The following is a 15,667-nucleotide window of genomic DNA, read 5'->3' as shown; positions in this document are numbered from 1 at the left end:
ATTTGGTCAGTAGTGAGCACCAGCACTGAATTTCATGCTTTTATTTTCTTGAACACTAACTCCAAGTTCATAGAATTCGATGTGTGTGGAAGACCCGGCCCCATTTTGCAGATCCAGTCACATTATTAATGTTGAAGATATAATTCTAGTGATATGTATGGTCACCACTGATTTGGTAAATCAAATAATATAAAAATATATTATTTATGTACAAACAATAAATTATTAAATAAATTAAAGACCAGTAGTCTCAATGGTGTGATCACTATCCTCAGTAGTTGTCACATTGTCTTCAACAGTCATGTCACTAGTCTCTTCCATATTCATCTCTTCTTGTAGTGGTTCATAGTGTACCGGAGCAGTAGAGTTAGCAGAGTAGTAACGTCGCCACAAGAAAGACAATACCAACATTATAACAAACAACGCTGAAGCAACTGAAGAATATGCCAACATGAGATAGAGAAAATACTCTGGGTTGACATTTGTAACAAGTAGTCCCACAGTTAATGGTAGAACCATATCACCCAGTGCTGCTCCATTCACAAGTATTGCAGTGACCCTTCCTGTCATCTCCAAATGTTCATCAACTAATACTAATATTGCAGGGAATATAGAAGCAATGGCCAAACCCAGTAGTGCAGACCCAACCCAAATCACAGTTTCACCTGTATGTAGTACATTAATCAGTACCACTGTGACCATACACCCAATAAAGTCTGCTACTATCATAGTTGTAGTAGTCACTTTAAGCATGGCAATTCCGACACCTAAAAGTCTACCAAATGTAAATGATCCCCAATAGACAGAATTAAGTAATGCAGCTTTTGGCTTGGAGAAACACAGTTCTTTGTATGTGACAGAAAACGTGAATATGAAGCTACCATATGTGATTTCAATGCCAGCGTAAAAGAAGAGAAATATGCTACACATTGATACTATAAAAATCTGAAACGCTTTGTAGTGCTGTACATTAGCTGGGTTCTTATTCTGTTTGGTAGCAGATGGAGTGTTCTCCCGTTGTTCTATGATATCTGTGTACAACTTGGGATGTCTTCTTTTAGTACAACCAGCAAAATAAATCAGTGGAACAGCAACTATTAACATACCAATGGCAGATATCCAGTAGGACCATCCAAACTGTAGAGAACTTTCTGATGAATCAGTACAATTAGGAAATAAAGCTCTAGTAATATTGTCACATTTTGTAGTGTTGTCATCCCTTGATGGGTTACAGTAATGGCTGGTGGGTATATCTGGTATGGCATTGTGTGATATGAAAGGCCTGGCTAGTAGAGGTGCTACAACTGTTCCCAACGCAAAAGAGAAATGTAATGCTTGCATGTAAGGTCCAGATTTCTCATCCCATAGCCTCAATAATAAAATGTTGAGACCTGTAAACAAGATTGTGTGTACATATTAAGTTATAGTTAGAGTACTGCTGCTTGTGTGTATGGAAATACTGCACAAGGGGGTGTGTGTTGAGAGGCTAATATAGCACGAGGTGAAGCCAAGTGCTGTATTTGCCTCGAGACACCCCCAGAGTGCTGTATTGTTTGTACACACAAGCATAGGCGGTGCTTTAAGTGTTTTATTGTACTTCCGGGTCGTCTTGCTCAAGAGTGATTTTCTTGAGTACCCAAATCACTTCAATTTTCGGTGATAGGACTATCAGTAAGTTGTCATATAATCTATTTGTAGTAGTAGAACGAACTGGTAGGATTAGTTTGGCTAGTTTTAGTGTTTGACAGTGTCACTCACTTGATCCATCGTGTCATCTGTGTCGGGTTGTTTCCATGTCAGACTATCAGTAAGTGTTCATTTAATCTATTTCTAGTCATAGAACCAACTGGTAGGATTAGTCTGGCTAGTTTTAGTGATTTACAATGTCATGCATGTGATCAAGGGCAGTTGGAAACAGTGGTAATGGAAAGTGGAAATGGAAAACAGAAATGGTCAAATTGCTATTCTAGAGTAAAAGCCTCACTTAGTGGTCACCTCTTAAAGGCCACCTTTTACAAAGACCATCTCTGTACAAAACCACATTGTTTTTATTTTCTAAAGGTATACTTGATGATCTTATTGTGATCACCTTTTATAAAGACCACCTCTCCACCTCTTTACATAATATTCAAATATGAATTTCATGACTCATAGAAAGAGGTCAATTAGTGTTATCTTCCATCTTTGGTCCACACTTCACTAAGTCATCTATTACCATTGTTTAGTAATGTGTCATACAGTCCATGCAAGTGAAATGTAGCTAGTACAGAAACCAGCTGGTTATATAGATCAACTCAGTGCAATTTCTAAGGAATTTTTACTTGGTGCAGTCTTATACTGTAGTGGACAATTGGAAAACTGCACCTATTGTATCAATGAAAAAAGAGGTTCCATAAGGAGATGATGACCTAGCTGTTTTGATAAAGTCATGAAATAGATGCTTGGAACTTTTTCAATGTGAAGAGGTGGTCTTTATAAAGAGGGTGGTCTTTATAAAAGGTGACCATGAAGTGGTCAGGTCAGTATACGCCTTAGCCATCTTAGAGACAATGTAGTCTTTGTACGGAGTTGGTCTTTGTAAGAAGGGAGGTGGCCACTAAACAAGGGTTTTACTGTAGGGTACATTTAGATTTGACCATTTCATTTCCACTTTCCGTTTCCATTTTCATTGTTTCCAATTGTCCCGTGATCAATCATGCTGTCCGAGTGTAACATTCCTTACATACCTGCGCTATATAACTGTACTGTATTTGCCCAATTATCCACATAACTGTACTGTATTTGCCCAATTATCCACATAACTGTACTGTATTTGCCCAATTAGCCACATAACTGTACTGTATTTGCCCAATTATCCACATAACTGTACTGTATTTGCCCAATTAGCCACATAACTGTACTGTACTTGCCCAATCATTTGTACTGTATTACAGTTATGCAGCTAATCGGTACAATATGGAAAATACAGCATGCGGCAGCATTTTGATCCTCCCACGCAAAGTACAATAATGAATATATTAACTGTAGGGACAGTCAAATTGCTTCTTTTCTGAACTTCAAACTAAAGCTACTGCACGTGTTTTTAAATTTAAAGAACTATTAGAACTTCTGTACAAATACAAATATAATATCCTGATACTTACATCCCAATTACCGACACTACAAATACTACAAGGGCATCCAAGCAGTAGGATACCTACTCTAAATATTAATATTATTGGCAGTTAGCCGAATCAGCCACAGAATCTGTATTGCAGGTAAGCCAGGTATGCATTCATCTCCACACATGTACAAGTGCTCAAATAGTAATGCTCTTATATAACAACTCTTACAAAGACCACTTATGATCCCTACTCAAACTTAAATTTCTCATTATCCTTGTACCTGTTTGTTTACTTTTTTGTAACATTATGTATCACTGTGAACCTCTGCATACTGCTTCAAAAGATATAACAGCACCAGACAAATCATTAACATCTGAATGCATGCCCTGACTATTATAGTAAATAGTTGTCTAGTGGCCCACTCATTGATGTCTGTTGCATTTTAAAAACCTGATACAAAACTTCATAGAATGCTAAGAAACTCCAATGCATGAAAGCATGTGATGTTGAACATGAGTCTTTGTGGGTCCATCTTAATTATTGTACACATAAGTACAGTACATTTGAAATGTATTAATACTGTACATGAAATTTACTTTACAGCATAAAATACTTACCATTGTCCAGATATCCCATTGGTATCCCCTGAAGGAACATCACAGGAATTAGAGTGTACAATGTTGGGCTGAATGGTAGCAACACTGATACTGCAACAAGTCAAAACATGATCACTGTACACATACTGAAGGTTGATTAGAGACTACAGTCTTATTACAGGGGAACCTCAGTTATCCATATCCCACTTATCCGGATTCTTGGTTAAGAATTGACTGCTCTATTAGAGTAGTGACTGTTCTATTAGGGTATTTGATAATGCTGATACAGTTTCAGAGGCGTGAACTATCAGAGTACACGCAGGTTCATCAATCAAGGAAAATTAGGGATTCAATTATGAAAATAAAACATAGTGAAATAAGAGGTCACCTACACCAACAGATACACTTAATTCCCAATGTACTTCAATCTAAAACCAAGTCCAGTAGTATATCTGCAGATGTAGGCAACTCTCCTTATTTCACTATTTTTAATATCCCCGTGCTTGTCAATTTTCAAAATAGTAGCCATACAACATTCATCAATGATCCAAATTTACTTTCACAGTAGATAGCTCAGTTTATGTTCTAGGAGCAGATCTAATTGCTGATAATGGGAAGATGGCGTGTGGTCAATGGGTAGGCCTTTGAAATATATACTAAATTTTCATATTTTTATTATGTATCTAAGTGGTCTTTATTATATATCGGATGCACAGGTCATTGCCACTGTTGAATTCTTCTTGAGTTAACTCTGACCAATTATGACTGTTCAGTTAGAATATCTTGATTATTTGTTTGCTCCAGGTGTGTAAGGTGCATGTGCATGTGTAAGGTGCATGTGCATGTGTGTGTGTGTGTGTGTGTGTGTGTGTGTGTGTGTGTGTGTGTGTGCATGTGCATGTGTGAGTGCGTGCGTGCGTGTGTGTGTGTGTGTGAGCATGTGCGCATTGGGGGAATGAAATTTGTCTTTAATTTTTCAATCCTGGACTTTTCTTTCTACCCATCATGAAGCAGTATCATCAATTGATATTCTAATAATCTGTTGAGTGTATATAGTGACTGCTCTATTAGAGCATATTGATACTGATACAAAAATTCAAATTCCTTTGTCCAGGGTTCACAGTGTAGTTCTACATGTGTAGTACACATTATATAGTCTTTTGTGTTCTAATCACCCAATGGTTTTCTGTAAGTAATTCCCATCCTGGTTTAATCTTCTAATGATCCAAAGTGAGGGACAAATTACAGCAAAATCAGAATTTTGAAGGTTATAAATTTCAAAGACTGCATATTTTGAATTTCAAAAAAAACAAAACAGAATTTTTTTACCAGAAATTACAGATATGCATGCATCCATGCTTGTCAACAACTGACTTACTCATAGAATAATTTCCACCCTTATGCAATGGACAGAGGGAGTCTCGCATAGAACAAATTCTAATCAGCTACTGGCTTAATCATGCCCATGCTAGAATTGCAGCAGATGGTAGTGCAGGGCGGTATTGAAAAATAGCAAACGGTATACCTTCCATAAAAAGTATCACGGTATTACTAATATCGAGTTGCTGTATTTGGCAGATTACAGATTGATGGATCACGTGATAAACATATCCCATTGCTCATTGGAGATGTTTATAAGTATTGTGTCAGCAGTGTTGGGAGTAACGCGTTACGTAATATTATTACTTTTGTGGTAACTAAGTATTCAGGGCACAGCTGAAAAACAGCTTTTGCTGATGCTGTCTCCCTGTTTAAATAACATTTAAAAAATATATATATATATATATATATAAAACGAAATATGCTATGAAAACAGGTAATATAACTCAAGTTACTTTACTTAAAAATGTAACGCATGACCTAAGTAATATAGTTACTGTAACGAATCTAATATTACGTAATATTATTACTACAAGTAACAAAGTTACTAATCTTGTTAGTAATCCACTGAGTAATGCCTAGCCACAACGAAGTGATGAAGCCTACCGAATGAAGCTTATTCACCAGTTTCTTACTTATAACCAAGATTTGTACATTGTCCAATGTCAAGTGGTAAGGTGGTAGTTTCACACGTGACAGCTTAAGGCTGTGGATACAAAGTAATATAATATGTAATATTATTATAGTTACTTTATTTTATGGATAATATGTAACTGTAACTAAATAGTTCAGTTGCAAGTAATATGTAATATGTAACTAGTTACCTTTACAAAGTAACTTGCCCAAAACTGTGTGTCAGTATATAATTTTGATATAACAATTATTTTACCTAACAATGACAAAACGCTGCACACATCACTTCATCGCTAAAATTCCCACACACCGTTCCTGGATTTAGCTAGCTACGTGATCACTGTAACAATTGAAGGTAAAGCTGCTGCCATCACATTATTACATTTGTAGAATAGGTCTAGCTACTACCTTTGATCAAACTGAAGTATTAAAGCCTAAGCCAGTCAGTATTTTCAGTTTTTTTTTGTCATTGATTTAGTCGGGAAGGTGAGACTAATTACAGCCAGCCTGTAATCCTACGATCATTCTATAATTTATCTTTTTTTCTCATGGGAGGAGAGTGTGCCCTGGCCATCAGACCATTGCTTTCCTGTTCAGAATCTTTGCTTCAATAAAGAAGATTGTCAATAGCTAATCTGGTCGCCAAGTTAACTTACTCAGAAGTCGATAACATCCATAGTCTCCTCAAACATCTGCCTATCCATGGCTAATGATGTACATGTACAGCACCAGATAGTGGACTACATAGACATACTATATACATATGACCGTAAACGGCCGTAGCTAAATCCATAAATCTGGAATGGTGCATGGGTATTTTAGTGATGAAGTGAAGTGTGCAGCGTTTTGTCATCATTAGTAAAATAATTATTATACCAAGTATACTATAACACTGACACAGTACTTATAAACATCTCCAATGAGCAGTGAAGTATGTTCATCACGTGATCTGTCGATCTGCAATCCGTCGATCTGTGATCTGCCAAATACAGCAACCCCTAAATATCATGGTATTAATGTGAAAGCCATTGGTATTAAAGTAACTGCCATTTACCTCAACAAAAGCCCCAAATACCCATGATAGCTCAGCAAACCTCATGTACAAATTACCACAAAGTAACTTGTTTGTATAGTTTGGTTAGCTGATTACATCAGCACTAAGGCTGTACCGATACCACATTCTATGGCTGATACCGATATCCAATATTTATTATCCATTTCCGATACAAGTTTTCTGATAAACCAATATTAAATATTCAGCTGATACTTAATTACTGTAACTGATATGTATTATTGTGAGATTTAGCGTAGTAGCATAATCACCATGGCTGTTTTGAATTTACTAAAATTCATTGTTCACAAAGTGTTTTCATCCAAACTTTTCTGTTTTTTGGTCAGTATAATGTCAGAGTAGTATCATACCATAAAAATGTATTACCAAAAAAGTGGTACAAGAAACTCAAAAACGAAAAAAAAAACAAAAAAAACATCCACTTGGAAAATTGAACCCAGGGCAACTCATAGTGTAGTTCAGGATCTTACCATTTGCTTACAAAGTTACTTATGCAAGATGAGAGCTTTTAATAGTACTTATAGTACTTTTACTAGCCATACTGGTTTTGATACTGCCTGTTTTTTTTTAATACTGCCATACTGTTTGGGCACTATGGCCTCCCGTGGGCTTGTTTCATCCCATAATTAGAAGGTAACTAGACATGTGACAATGTTTGTAGGCAGGTGCTGATTAGGGCTGTACCGATACCAATATTATATCGATATCGGTACCAATATTACGAGTATCGGTATCGATCAATTGCAAGTCTATAGTACAGATATTTCACTGGAATAGTGTAAGTGCTAAAAATAAAATATTTGTGGATTTGTTAATGCTCCCAAAATGTATAAGACTATATGGAGGTCTAAATATTCAAGGATAAAATGTTTGCTAGTAATCCCTGAAACCACGAAATCAGCAAAAATTTCTCCCTCAAAATATTTAGGCTATACCATATACAGTATCACACACCAACATATAGAGTATCACACAACCACACATCCAAATATGTACCCATATATATACCCACATAAATGCATACATGCACACATACTTTTACATTGTAGCTACATCAAGGAGGTATCATGTAGGTATACACTATAGGTAGATCTGCAACCATGGTCAGTCTTGATCCACCCGGCAAAATTTCATTGTGACCTTTGACTAACAGCCCCTTTGACCTGTGACTTAGCAATATTTCAATACTTTTCGATTGTGGGTTAGAAATTTTTGCCCTTGACCATTGACTTGGCACGAATTTGGTAGACTTGACCCTTGACTTAGAGTTTGACTGCAGTTGCAGATCTACCTGCAGTGAGTGCCTGTGTGCCAACTCCCCTTGTACACTCACCCAGAGCAGCAATGACAACAGATGCTGCCAACATAGCGTATCTCTTATTCCTGTACTTATCATACAGTACTCCACCAACAACACTGCCAGTGAAGTAGCCTATGGAACGCACTGAGAAGATCACTGGTATACTGTTATCACTCCCTGACACATGATGGGCGAAGTCTAACAGGGTAGGCCCTAGCAGTGCTAGAATGTCTCCCTACAAAATAACAGCTTATCATGTACTCTAGCTTAGACCTTAATTAAGCGGGAAGGTCGCCGTGAGCAGGTCCTGCACTCCATGCATCGTACACTACACAATACAATTCTTACCAAAAAGAAGAACGAACAACAAAACAAGAATGTGAGGAACAGCTTTATCTTTTCCATCTTTCGCCTATCAAGGTTTCAGTCACAATCACCAGCATCTGTGGCTCGATCTATGGCTCCAAGCTCCAGTTTGCAATTATTTTTTTGAAGTGGCGCTTATTCAGCAAGGTGCGCTTAATCACACTTGTAGTATTGTATCATATTATTATTATTGGGGATACAAGTAATTAGGCAAAACAAAAACCCATAATCAAACTACTACTACTACAAAAAATAATTAAGCTACAATATCACATTGGTAATCAAAATAAAATCTATCAAGGTGTGTCTTAATTTGTAGCGGTTTAAATTATGACCTCTTGTTATAGAAGATGATTGAAGGGCCCGGTAAATAAAGATGAGCTATATATCCATGTCCAGCATGTCCATGTATGAAATAGCCTGTACGTGTAAATTATAGCTATTTGTATTGTATTTTTTTACTGTACAGAAACCTCCATAGTGGTTGACTCGAGTCGAATTTCTGACTTTGGAACTGTCTAAGTGCTATCCCACTAGCGACCTGTGAATTGTCTTCATCCTCGAGCTCCTCATCATTATATCAACTAGTAGCTACTCTGGAATCAGGAGACATGGTTAAATCTTTGTGTGTATCTGTACCCACACTGGAACTAATGATGGTATCTGTGCTGTTGTAGAGGGTTCCAGTTGATCCAATCTCCAGATATCGAGTAGTAAGTCTGATAAACAGTTGCTTGTTTTGTTTGTTTTTATCTGCTTTACCAGTTAGGCACTGGAGGGCGAACACTGGAGGCGAGGCCTGTACAAGGTGCTTACCACAAGCCAGGGAACCTAAGCTAAAATCGTTGAGTTATGTATTGTCACACTGTTTTGTGGAATGCCCGGTAGGACTGGTAATGATTGACCCTTAAAAAGATTGTTAGTCTTTCCACACATGCATGCATTTCAGGAGATGAGCCCTATGTATAGCTACATCTTGACACTGGAATTTAAATGGTATGGCAAATAATATGATTGCTAGTGACTGTAGAATATTGCTTACAGGAGACATATGCACACTTTATTGTTCAACATGAAAATTTGCTTGTTGCACTGGACATCAATTTGCAAAATATATAACTACTGACAAGGCCATAGCCACTGAGCATGAAAGTCATCTATAGATCTTCAAGTAATATTATTTGTATGTCCATAGTGCCTTTAAAACACTTTCTTTTCAACCAGCTGCAGTTTTAACCATATATGTTAGTAGGTGCCTATAGTGTGGAATGTATAGCACTGGCTTTGCAATCCTCATGTGGTTCAACTAATTGATATCAGACACAGATATACATAGTGCTTGTGGACAATTTGTCTGTCGTGCACGCTGCCTTAGTTATCTTCCTTATTAAGTTATCACTGACCGACAATATCATGCAAATTACATGGCAAATATTTAGAGTCTATACTTTCCTATCATGCATGCAATACCCATGCAGTTGAGTGTAATATTTTAATAGGATCTCTTAGGATATAGCATAGTGATGGTGTGATTGGTGAATCGATGTGACCTAATATTTGTGTATATGTAATTTTGCATGATATTTTAATGGTTTAATAATACACATTCAGGGAAGATGCAAAGCTACATATATGACATTAAAAATCACCAAACTTCCTCAACACTGATTCACCTCATATTAGGTAAGTGACTTGCCAGAAGGTATACTGTTTGCTATCTTTCAATACCGCACAGCTCTAATGGATACAAGTACTGTTTTTTATTGCGTGTCCGATATCAAGTTAAAAGCTGGTTGTACGACCACAAACTGAGATGTTAAATTGTAAACATTATGTGAAGTAGGGTGAAGACTGCAAAACCAGTGCTACTTATATATAAACATCCTATTCCAATGTGGATACACACAAAGACCTTCTATCTTGTTACCTATTGGATGCTTCTGTCACATTAATCTTGTACACTTCTCTTGTGATATCCATCTTACTGTTGAGTAGTCTGGAAACATGAAGATCTTATAAAGCAAATAGCTACAGCACTATAGTTAGAACACCAGCAAACAAGTACGTAGCTATAGCTACATACTGAATGATCACTCATTCCAATGGCTAAAGGTCAATAAAGTATACTGTACTATAGACTTACTATGTACATTCTGGATTAAAACGATGTGACGTTGGTTGTTTACTAATGGCCTTATAATTTCACATTTATCAAATATATATATAATGGCTTGGGAATCACAGGTCTAGCTTCACTTGAAACAACAAGCCAGCTATAGGCCATGGCCACTAAATAAGAGTTAAAACTTTTACTTTAGCTACACTGTCTATCAACTTCTTCCTCAAGGACAACCCCTTGTTTTGATCATTGAAAGCCAATTTTAATTGCAGCGATGCAGCTTTACCTCTTGTATCTTAGTGCTGACTGTTCAAAGTTGGCTACCTCACACCAAAAATCCATATCTTTAATTTTGTAGTGAATGACAATTTTAAACTCTCAGCGAATGTTTAAAGTTAGCAGAAACTCAGATTTAGCCTCCTTGTTGTAATGATACATAAGTACACACAAGCATATTAACGGCAGTGCCTCAAAGAGAATAGTATACCTTCTTAAATCCGACCAGTATGTATACATGCAATACACAGAAACACTCTAATATAACACACAGCATATTAATTCAGGCCCCCACTCAGGAATTGATATACAAAGCAACACTGCATGCTGTCTGTGCACAATACCATTAATTATAGAAAATGGCATTTTGGAATTCAGCAGATCTAGATCTATGAGGCCAGCTGGCAAAGAATTTCACAAATACTCAAGTGCCTTTAGATCAAAAGAAATTTTGTGTACAGCCAACATAGGTTTGGCAAAATTATTACGGAGTTCTATAGTATGGTATTTGTCTGATTACCAAACTGAATTGGAGGGTGAAGTGGAATTTCCCTTGAGCAATGGTACTGATAAAAAATGGCCAAACAGTAAAAGTTACTAATAATAAGTTGAGGAAACTTTAGCCAATGTATCACTCAAATACTCTATTACAACAGTCACCCTTATGTTGCTGCTGCTGCTAGTGCTGAAGCTGCTAGCTTTGGACTGAATACCATTAAGGATCTTGTAGTGTCAAAGCAATCATTAATTAAAATTTTAAGCACTGAAAAAGTAGATATTATATACCGTATAGAGGGAAACTTTTGCGCCATTAAAATTTGGCGAATGACCAAATTTTCCCCATCCAAATATTTTGCTGGTCAAGAAAATAGTAAACCAAGCCTCGAACTAATCAATTTTCTATTTGACCAAGGGCTACTGGGCCAAGAGCCAAGCCTGCCTCGACTACCTTATTAGGTAGCTAGCTACGGCTGTATACGTGATTTATTTATTGTTACTGGGCAGACGGCAATTGCCGATGCGCCCAGGGAGCGATCAACACCCCAAAGAAATCACACATACACAAAAGATATACAGCAAACAATTAGATAGACAATAAGTAATTAGTAAATGTATCTATGTGATATCCTCAAACCCGAGCTCAAACCTCACCTCGAAACGGGTGTGACAAGTAGCGAGTCCTACCATACGATATTCACTCTTCCAGAGGGTGTAGATCTACTGTCTATATAGTATTACCTTTAGTTATGACTCCAGCTGAAGAGGCGTGGCACTCCCATGCAGTTCTCGCTTCAGACAATGATTAGTAATCTAATTAATTAAATAGGGCGTGCGCTCTGCTAACAATTTGCCAAATTTTATTTTGCCAACAGTGATATTTTGCTTGATTCGCCAAATTTTTCCTCCTCCAAAGTTTCCCTCCGTACGGTAACTAACCAAATAACATGATAAAATTAAAGTTAATATTGCAAGGGATCATCATGTTAATTGGAGTCATAGATTTGAACTGAGGTGAGGTTATTTGTTGTGTATGACAAATTTGTTTGTTGTACTGTTTGTAATTTCATTATAGTTACTATTTTCACTCTTAGGTGATAGGTACCCATTGATATTACAGCTGGGTGGGCTGCTTCTGCAGTTGATACCAGGTCACCAGGCATGCACCTACTTAAAACAGTTGGGTAGACTGGAGCAATGCAAGTAAAGTTTCTTGCTCAAGGAAATGACAATAGCAAGTTGACCTAACTGAGCATCAAACCTGGAACCTTTTGTTTACCTGGCAATGCTGCCTCACTTTACCTGGTATTTAATGGGGAAGCAAATGCCCAGCTTGTCCTTAATAGTGTTGGGGTTGTTGTGGCGGAACTTTGGGTTCTGTGACTTCTCTCCGTGAGACCTGGATAGTCCTCCTGTGGGTTACTAGTCCTGCCCCGGCTGCTTTAGTTTTTGCTTAGCTTTGCTTGTGGCAATAGTCAGTTGTTATTTTATTTTAGGGAATGATGATTTTGCTAATAGCAACCATACTGTGCTGGGTGTGTCTTTCCTACAGTTGTAGGCTTGTAGCTCAGGTACATAAAGTGGTGTGATGATAGTCACTTGTTATTTTACTATACATGTAGGGAATGATGGTGTTGCTACGTAATAACGACCACACAGTGCCGTGTGACTGAAAGAAGGATGCTGGGAAACATAATTTATCGATATCTTAGAATATGATACTGAGGTGTTGATTTGAAATCACAAGATGTTTGATGACACGTGACCAACCTCCTCTGCTGTCTTGCTAAATCCCATAACAATGTTGCTATATCAACCTCCCATCCTGCTCCAGTTACTGTGGCAATGACTGCATAATAGTATAGATCATAGAGAAAAGGGTCGTGTACTTTGAGTTGTTTCTTTTCCTAAGGCTGACCACATCTACCAGTACTGGACACTCCCATGCTACATGAGTATATTGGCATAGAATAAAGTGGACTATTGAAAGTTGTCATGACAACCAAGTTTTGTGGGGGTCTGTTGTTTCAATATATAACCACTTGCTGCCAGCCCTGGAGCTTGATGTTGAGAAACTCTATTGCCATTCTGTGATGCAAGCATGGAAGATGTATTAAAATGACTCACATTTCAAGCAAAAGATCTTGCACAGGCAAATCATCCAGAGGCAGGACTAGTAACCTGCAGGGACTATCCAGAGAAAGGCCAAAGCTCCAACACCACTAAGTGTGAGTGTGTGGGTGTGGGTGCATGCATGCTTTGTGTGTGTGTGTGGTGTGTGTGTGTGTGTGCTTGTGTGTGTAAAGAGGATGTGGTGGGCACACTCAGGTCATGTGGTTAATGTCACCATTCCTGTTCTGATTGTGTGGACAGCAGTGGACTAAAGTGTACCTGTGTGAGTGTAGTGTGCAGAGTTTCAGCAAATTAGATATTGATGCAAACTATACAGATTTTAGTCACGCAGTAGAGATATAGTTTAGTCTCAGACTGCTTTTAGCAACTGTAGGCTTGGGTGAGTTACAAACAATCAAATATGTGACCATATTTTGGAAAACCATATACATTTGGGCACATGCAAAATTTGTGGGAATGTTCATTAAAAATTTCAGCGATTTTTTAAATCAACTTTTTTTTGTATATTCTGTTAAAGTAACTATTAAGCCTTCTTGCCGTGAAATTCACATCCATAGCTTCTTTATTCTAGGAGATATACTCAATTATATCAGACCATGTAGTAGTTTCACAATGCATGGGACAGCAATTAACTTACAAATTGGGTGATTTGTTCATTCCTAAAGCCAAACATTTTCTTGTCTTTAAACAATAATACAAGTGATTTAACTGAGGAAAAGCACAAAGAACACATGATTAAACTCTCAAGGATCTCTTTTCATCCATTTTAGATAATAAAAATGGAGATCTTTGTCAACAAAGTGATTTGTCATCAATTTGTCACACCTAATCACTATGCAGTTCAATAAACTGATTTTTAGCCACATCATTGGAATGCTTCAATGTATCATCACAAAATTTTCACACAAGGTAGATAACCACTCAGTGCTTCATTTTAGCTATAAAAAAAGAAAATTGGCCAATGTACCCAAATGTATGGTTTTCCAAAGTACTGTAGGGTCACATAATTATTTCAATTGATGTTTTCAACAACTCTCCATACAAACTACCAAATAGCACAAATATTTGACAAGGGAAAGTTTTGATTGATGAATTGAATGTTTGAGCATTTTGACTAGTAACATTTTGATCAAAAGCTTCAATATTGTATTAGAGAATGCACTAAAGGCAAAATTTTCCCCCTGTGGAACTTTTATGTTATATGCTATACAGTTTTCACTGAGAAGGTTACACATGTACAAGACATACAGTATACATTCTTACCAATGATAGTGTTATTGTCATCACTGTTGTTCTCGTCCATCATTGTCACATGATTGTTGTTGGTGGTGTATACTTCACTATAATAATTATCCTCAATGCCCAACTCCTTCAGTTCCTTTAATTCTGGTAATTCTTCTAGTTGGTAATCTACAATTGCTTTTGTCTGTGTGTTTTATTAAATACCATATCTTTGTAACTTCAATTCTTTTATGATGTTAACTGCTTGCCTAAATCATAAAAATAATTAACCTGGGTGTCAGGAAGTATACACCTGTGTTATCCAATCTTTGCTTGCAATATATGTAGCTATTAGTCGTGCTACAGTTCCTGCATGATAGAACATGTAGTACTGCTGGCACCACCATGGAACATGTGTTTATATTGTCACTTATTATGTGGTTCTGTTGTTTAGTTAACCCACATGCTCACATCATTAGGCTTGAATAATAAAAGCAATACGACCATGCATGTTACACTTTATGATATGTGAATCTGAAATAGTCCTACAGGTATAGGGCAGGTACCAATGAGCTATTTCTAACTTGACTTTTCTTTGTTCATAGCAAGTTCAATATTGCCCCACAGCATTTGGAAAAGTGTATATCAAGTGATAGGTCTGCCTTACGCAGTCATCGTACCATGCATGTATAGAACAGCCAGGTACTTAGTCATGGTGTTCAGTCGAACATAGCTTTCTATTAATGACAAAAACAGGAAATACACTAGTACATTTAAAAACCTGCTAATCAATGTGCTAACAGTAGAAAAGCATTAAAGACAATGAAGACATGGCATAATAAACTTTGGCATTGCTTCATTTTGAAAAATAATAACATTTTAACATTATAAAAAATAACATTAAAAATATATTTTTTAAGTTGGACAACTATGCACTATAAAGTAGGTGATACAAATTGTACAAGCAAA

The 15,667-nt window shown here is 37.0% G+C and overlaps 1 protein-coding gene across 1 annotated transcript; it reads right to left on the bottom strand.

Annotated features, from left to right (window-relative positions):
- Positions 1 to 156: 156 nt before the first annotated feature.
- Positions 157 to 10,042, bottom strand: LOC136265920 (sodium-dependent glucose transporter 1A-like). The gene is made up of 4 exons (XM_066060870.1): positions 8,434 to 10,042; positions 8,119 to 8,320; positions 3,722 to 3,811; positions 157 to 1,391 (listed from the first exon to the last, which is right to left on the bottom strand). The coding sequence occupies exons 1-4, from the start codon at positions 8,488 to 8,490 to the stop codon at positions 235 to 237; spliced, it is 1,506 nt and encodes a 501-aa protein (XP_065916942.1). The 5' UTR covers positions 8,491 to 10,042; the 3' UTR covers positions 157 to 234.
- Positions 10,043 to 15,667: the final 5,625 nt, after the last annotated feature.

The sequence above is a fragment of the Dysidea avara genome, chromosome 9 (genome assembly GCF_963678975.1).
Source record: "Dysidea avara chromosome 9, odDysAvar1.4, whole genome shotgun sequence".
NCBI classification, from domain to species: domain Eukaryota; kingdom Metazoa; phylum Porifera; class Demospongiae; order Dictyoceratida; family Dysideidae; genus Dysidea; species Dysidea avara.
The sequence above is the reverse complement of the archived record's forward strand: the minus strand, read 5'-3'. Positions and strand labels throughout refer to the sequence as shown.

Excerpts from the sequence above, each read along its gene's own strand:
- LOC136265920 (XM_066060870.1), bottom strand. The coding sequence starts at position 8,490 with ATGGAAAAGATAAAGCTGTTCCTCACATTCTTGTTTTGTTGTTCGTTC. Across the intron at positions 8,321-8,433 it reads GTTGTTCGTTCTTCTTTTTG|GGAGACATTCTAGCACTGCT; the intron begins GTAAGAATTGTA and ends GTTATTTTGTAG. Across the intron at positions 1,392-3,721 it reads AATGGGATATCTGGACAATG|GTCTCAACATTTTATTATTG; the intron begins GTAAGTATTTTA and ends TCTTGTTTACAG.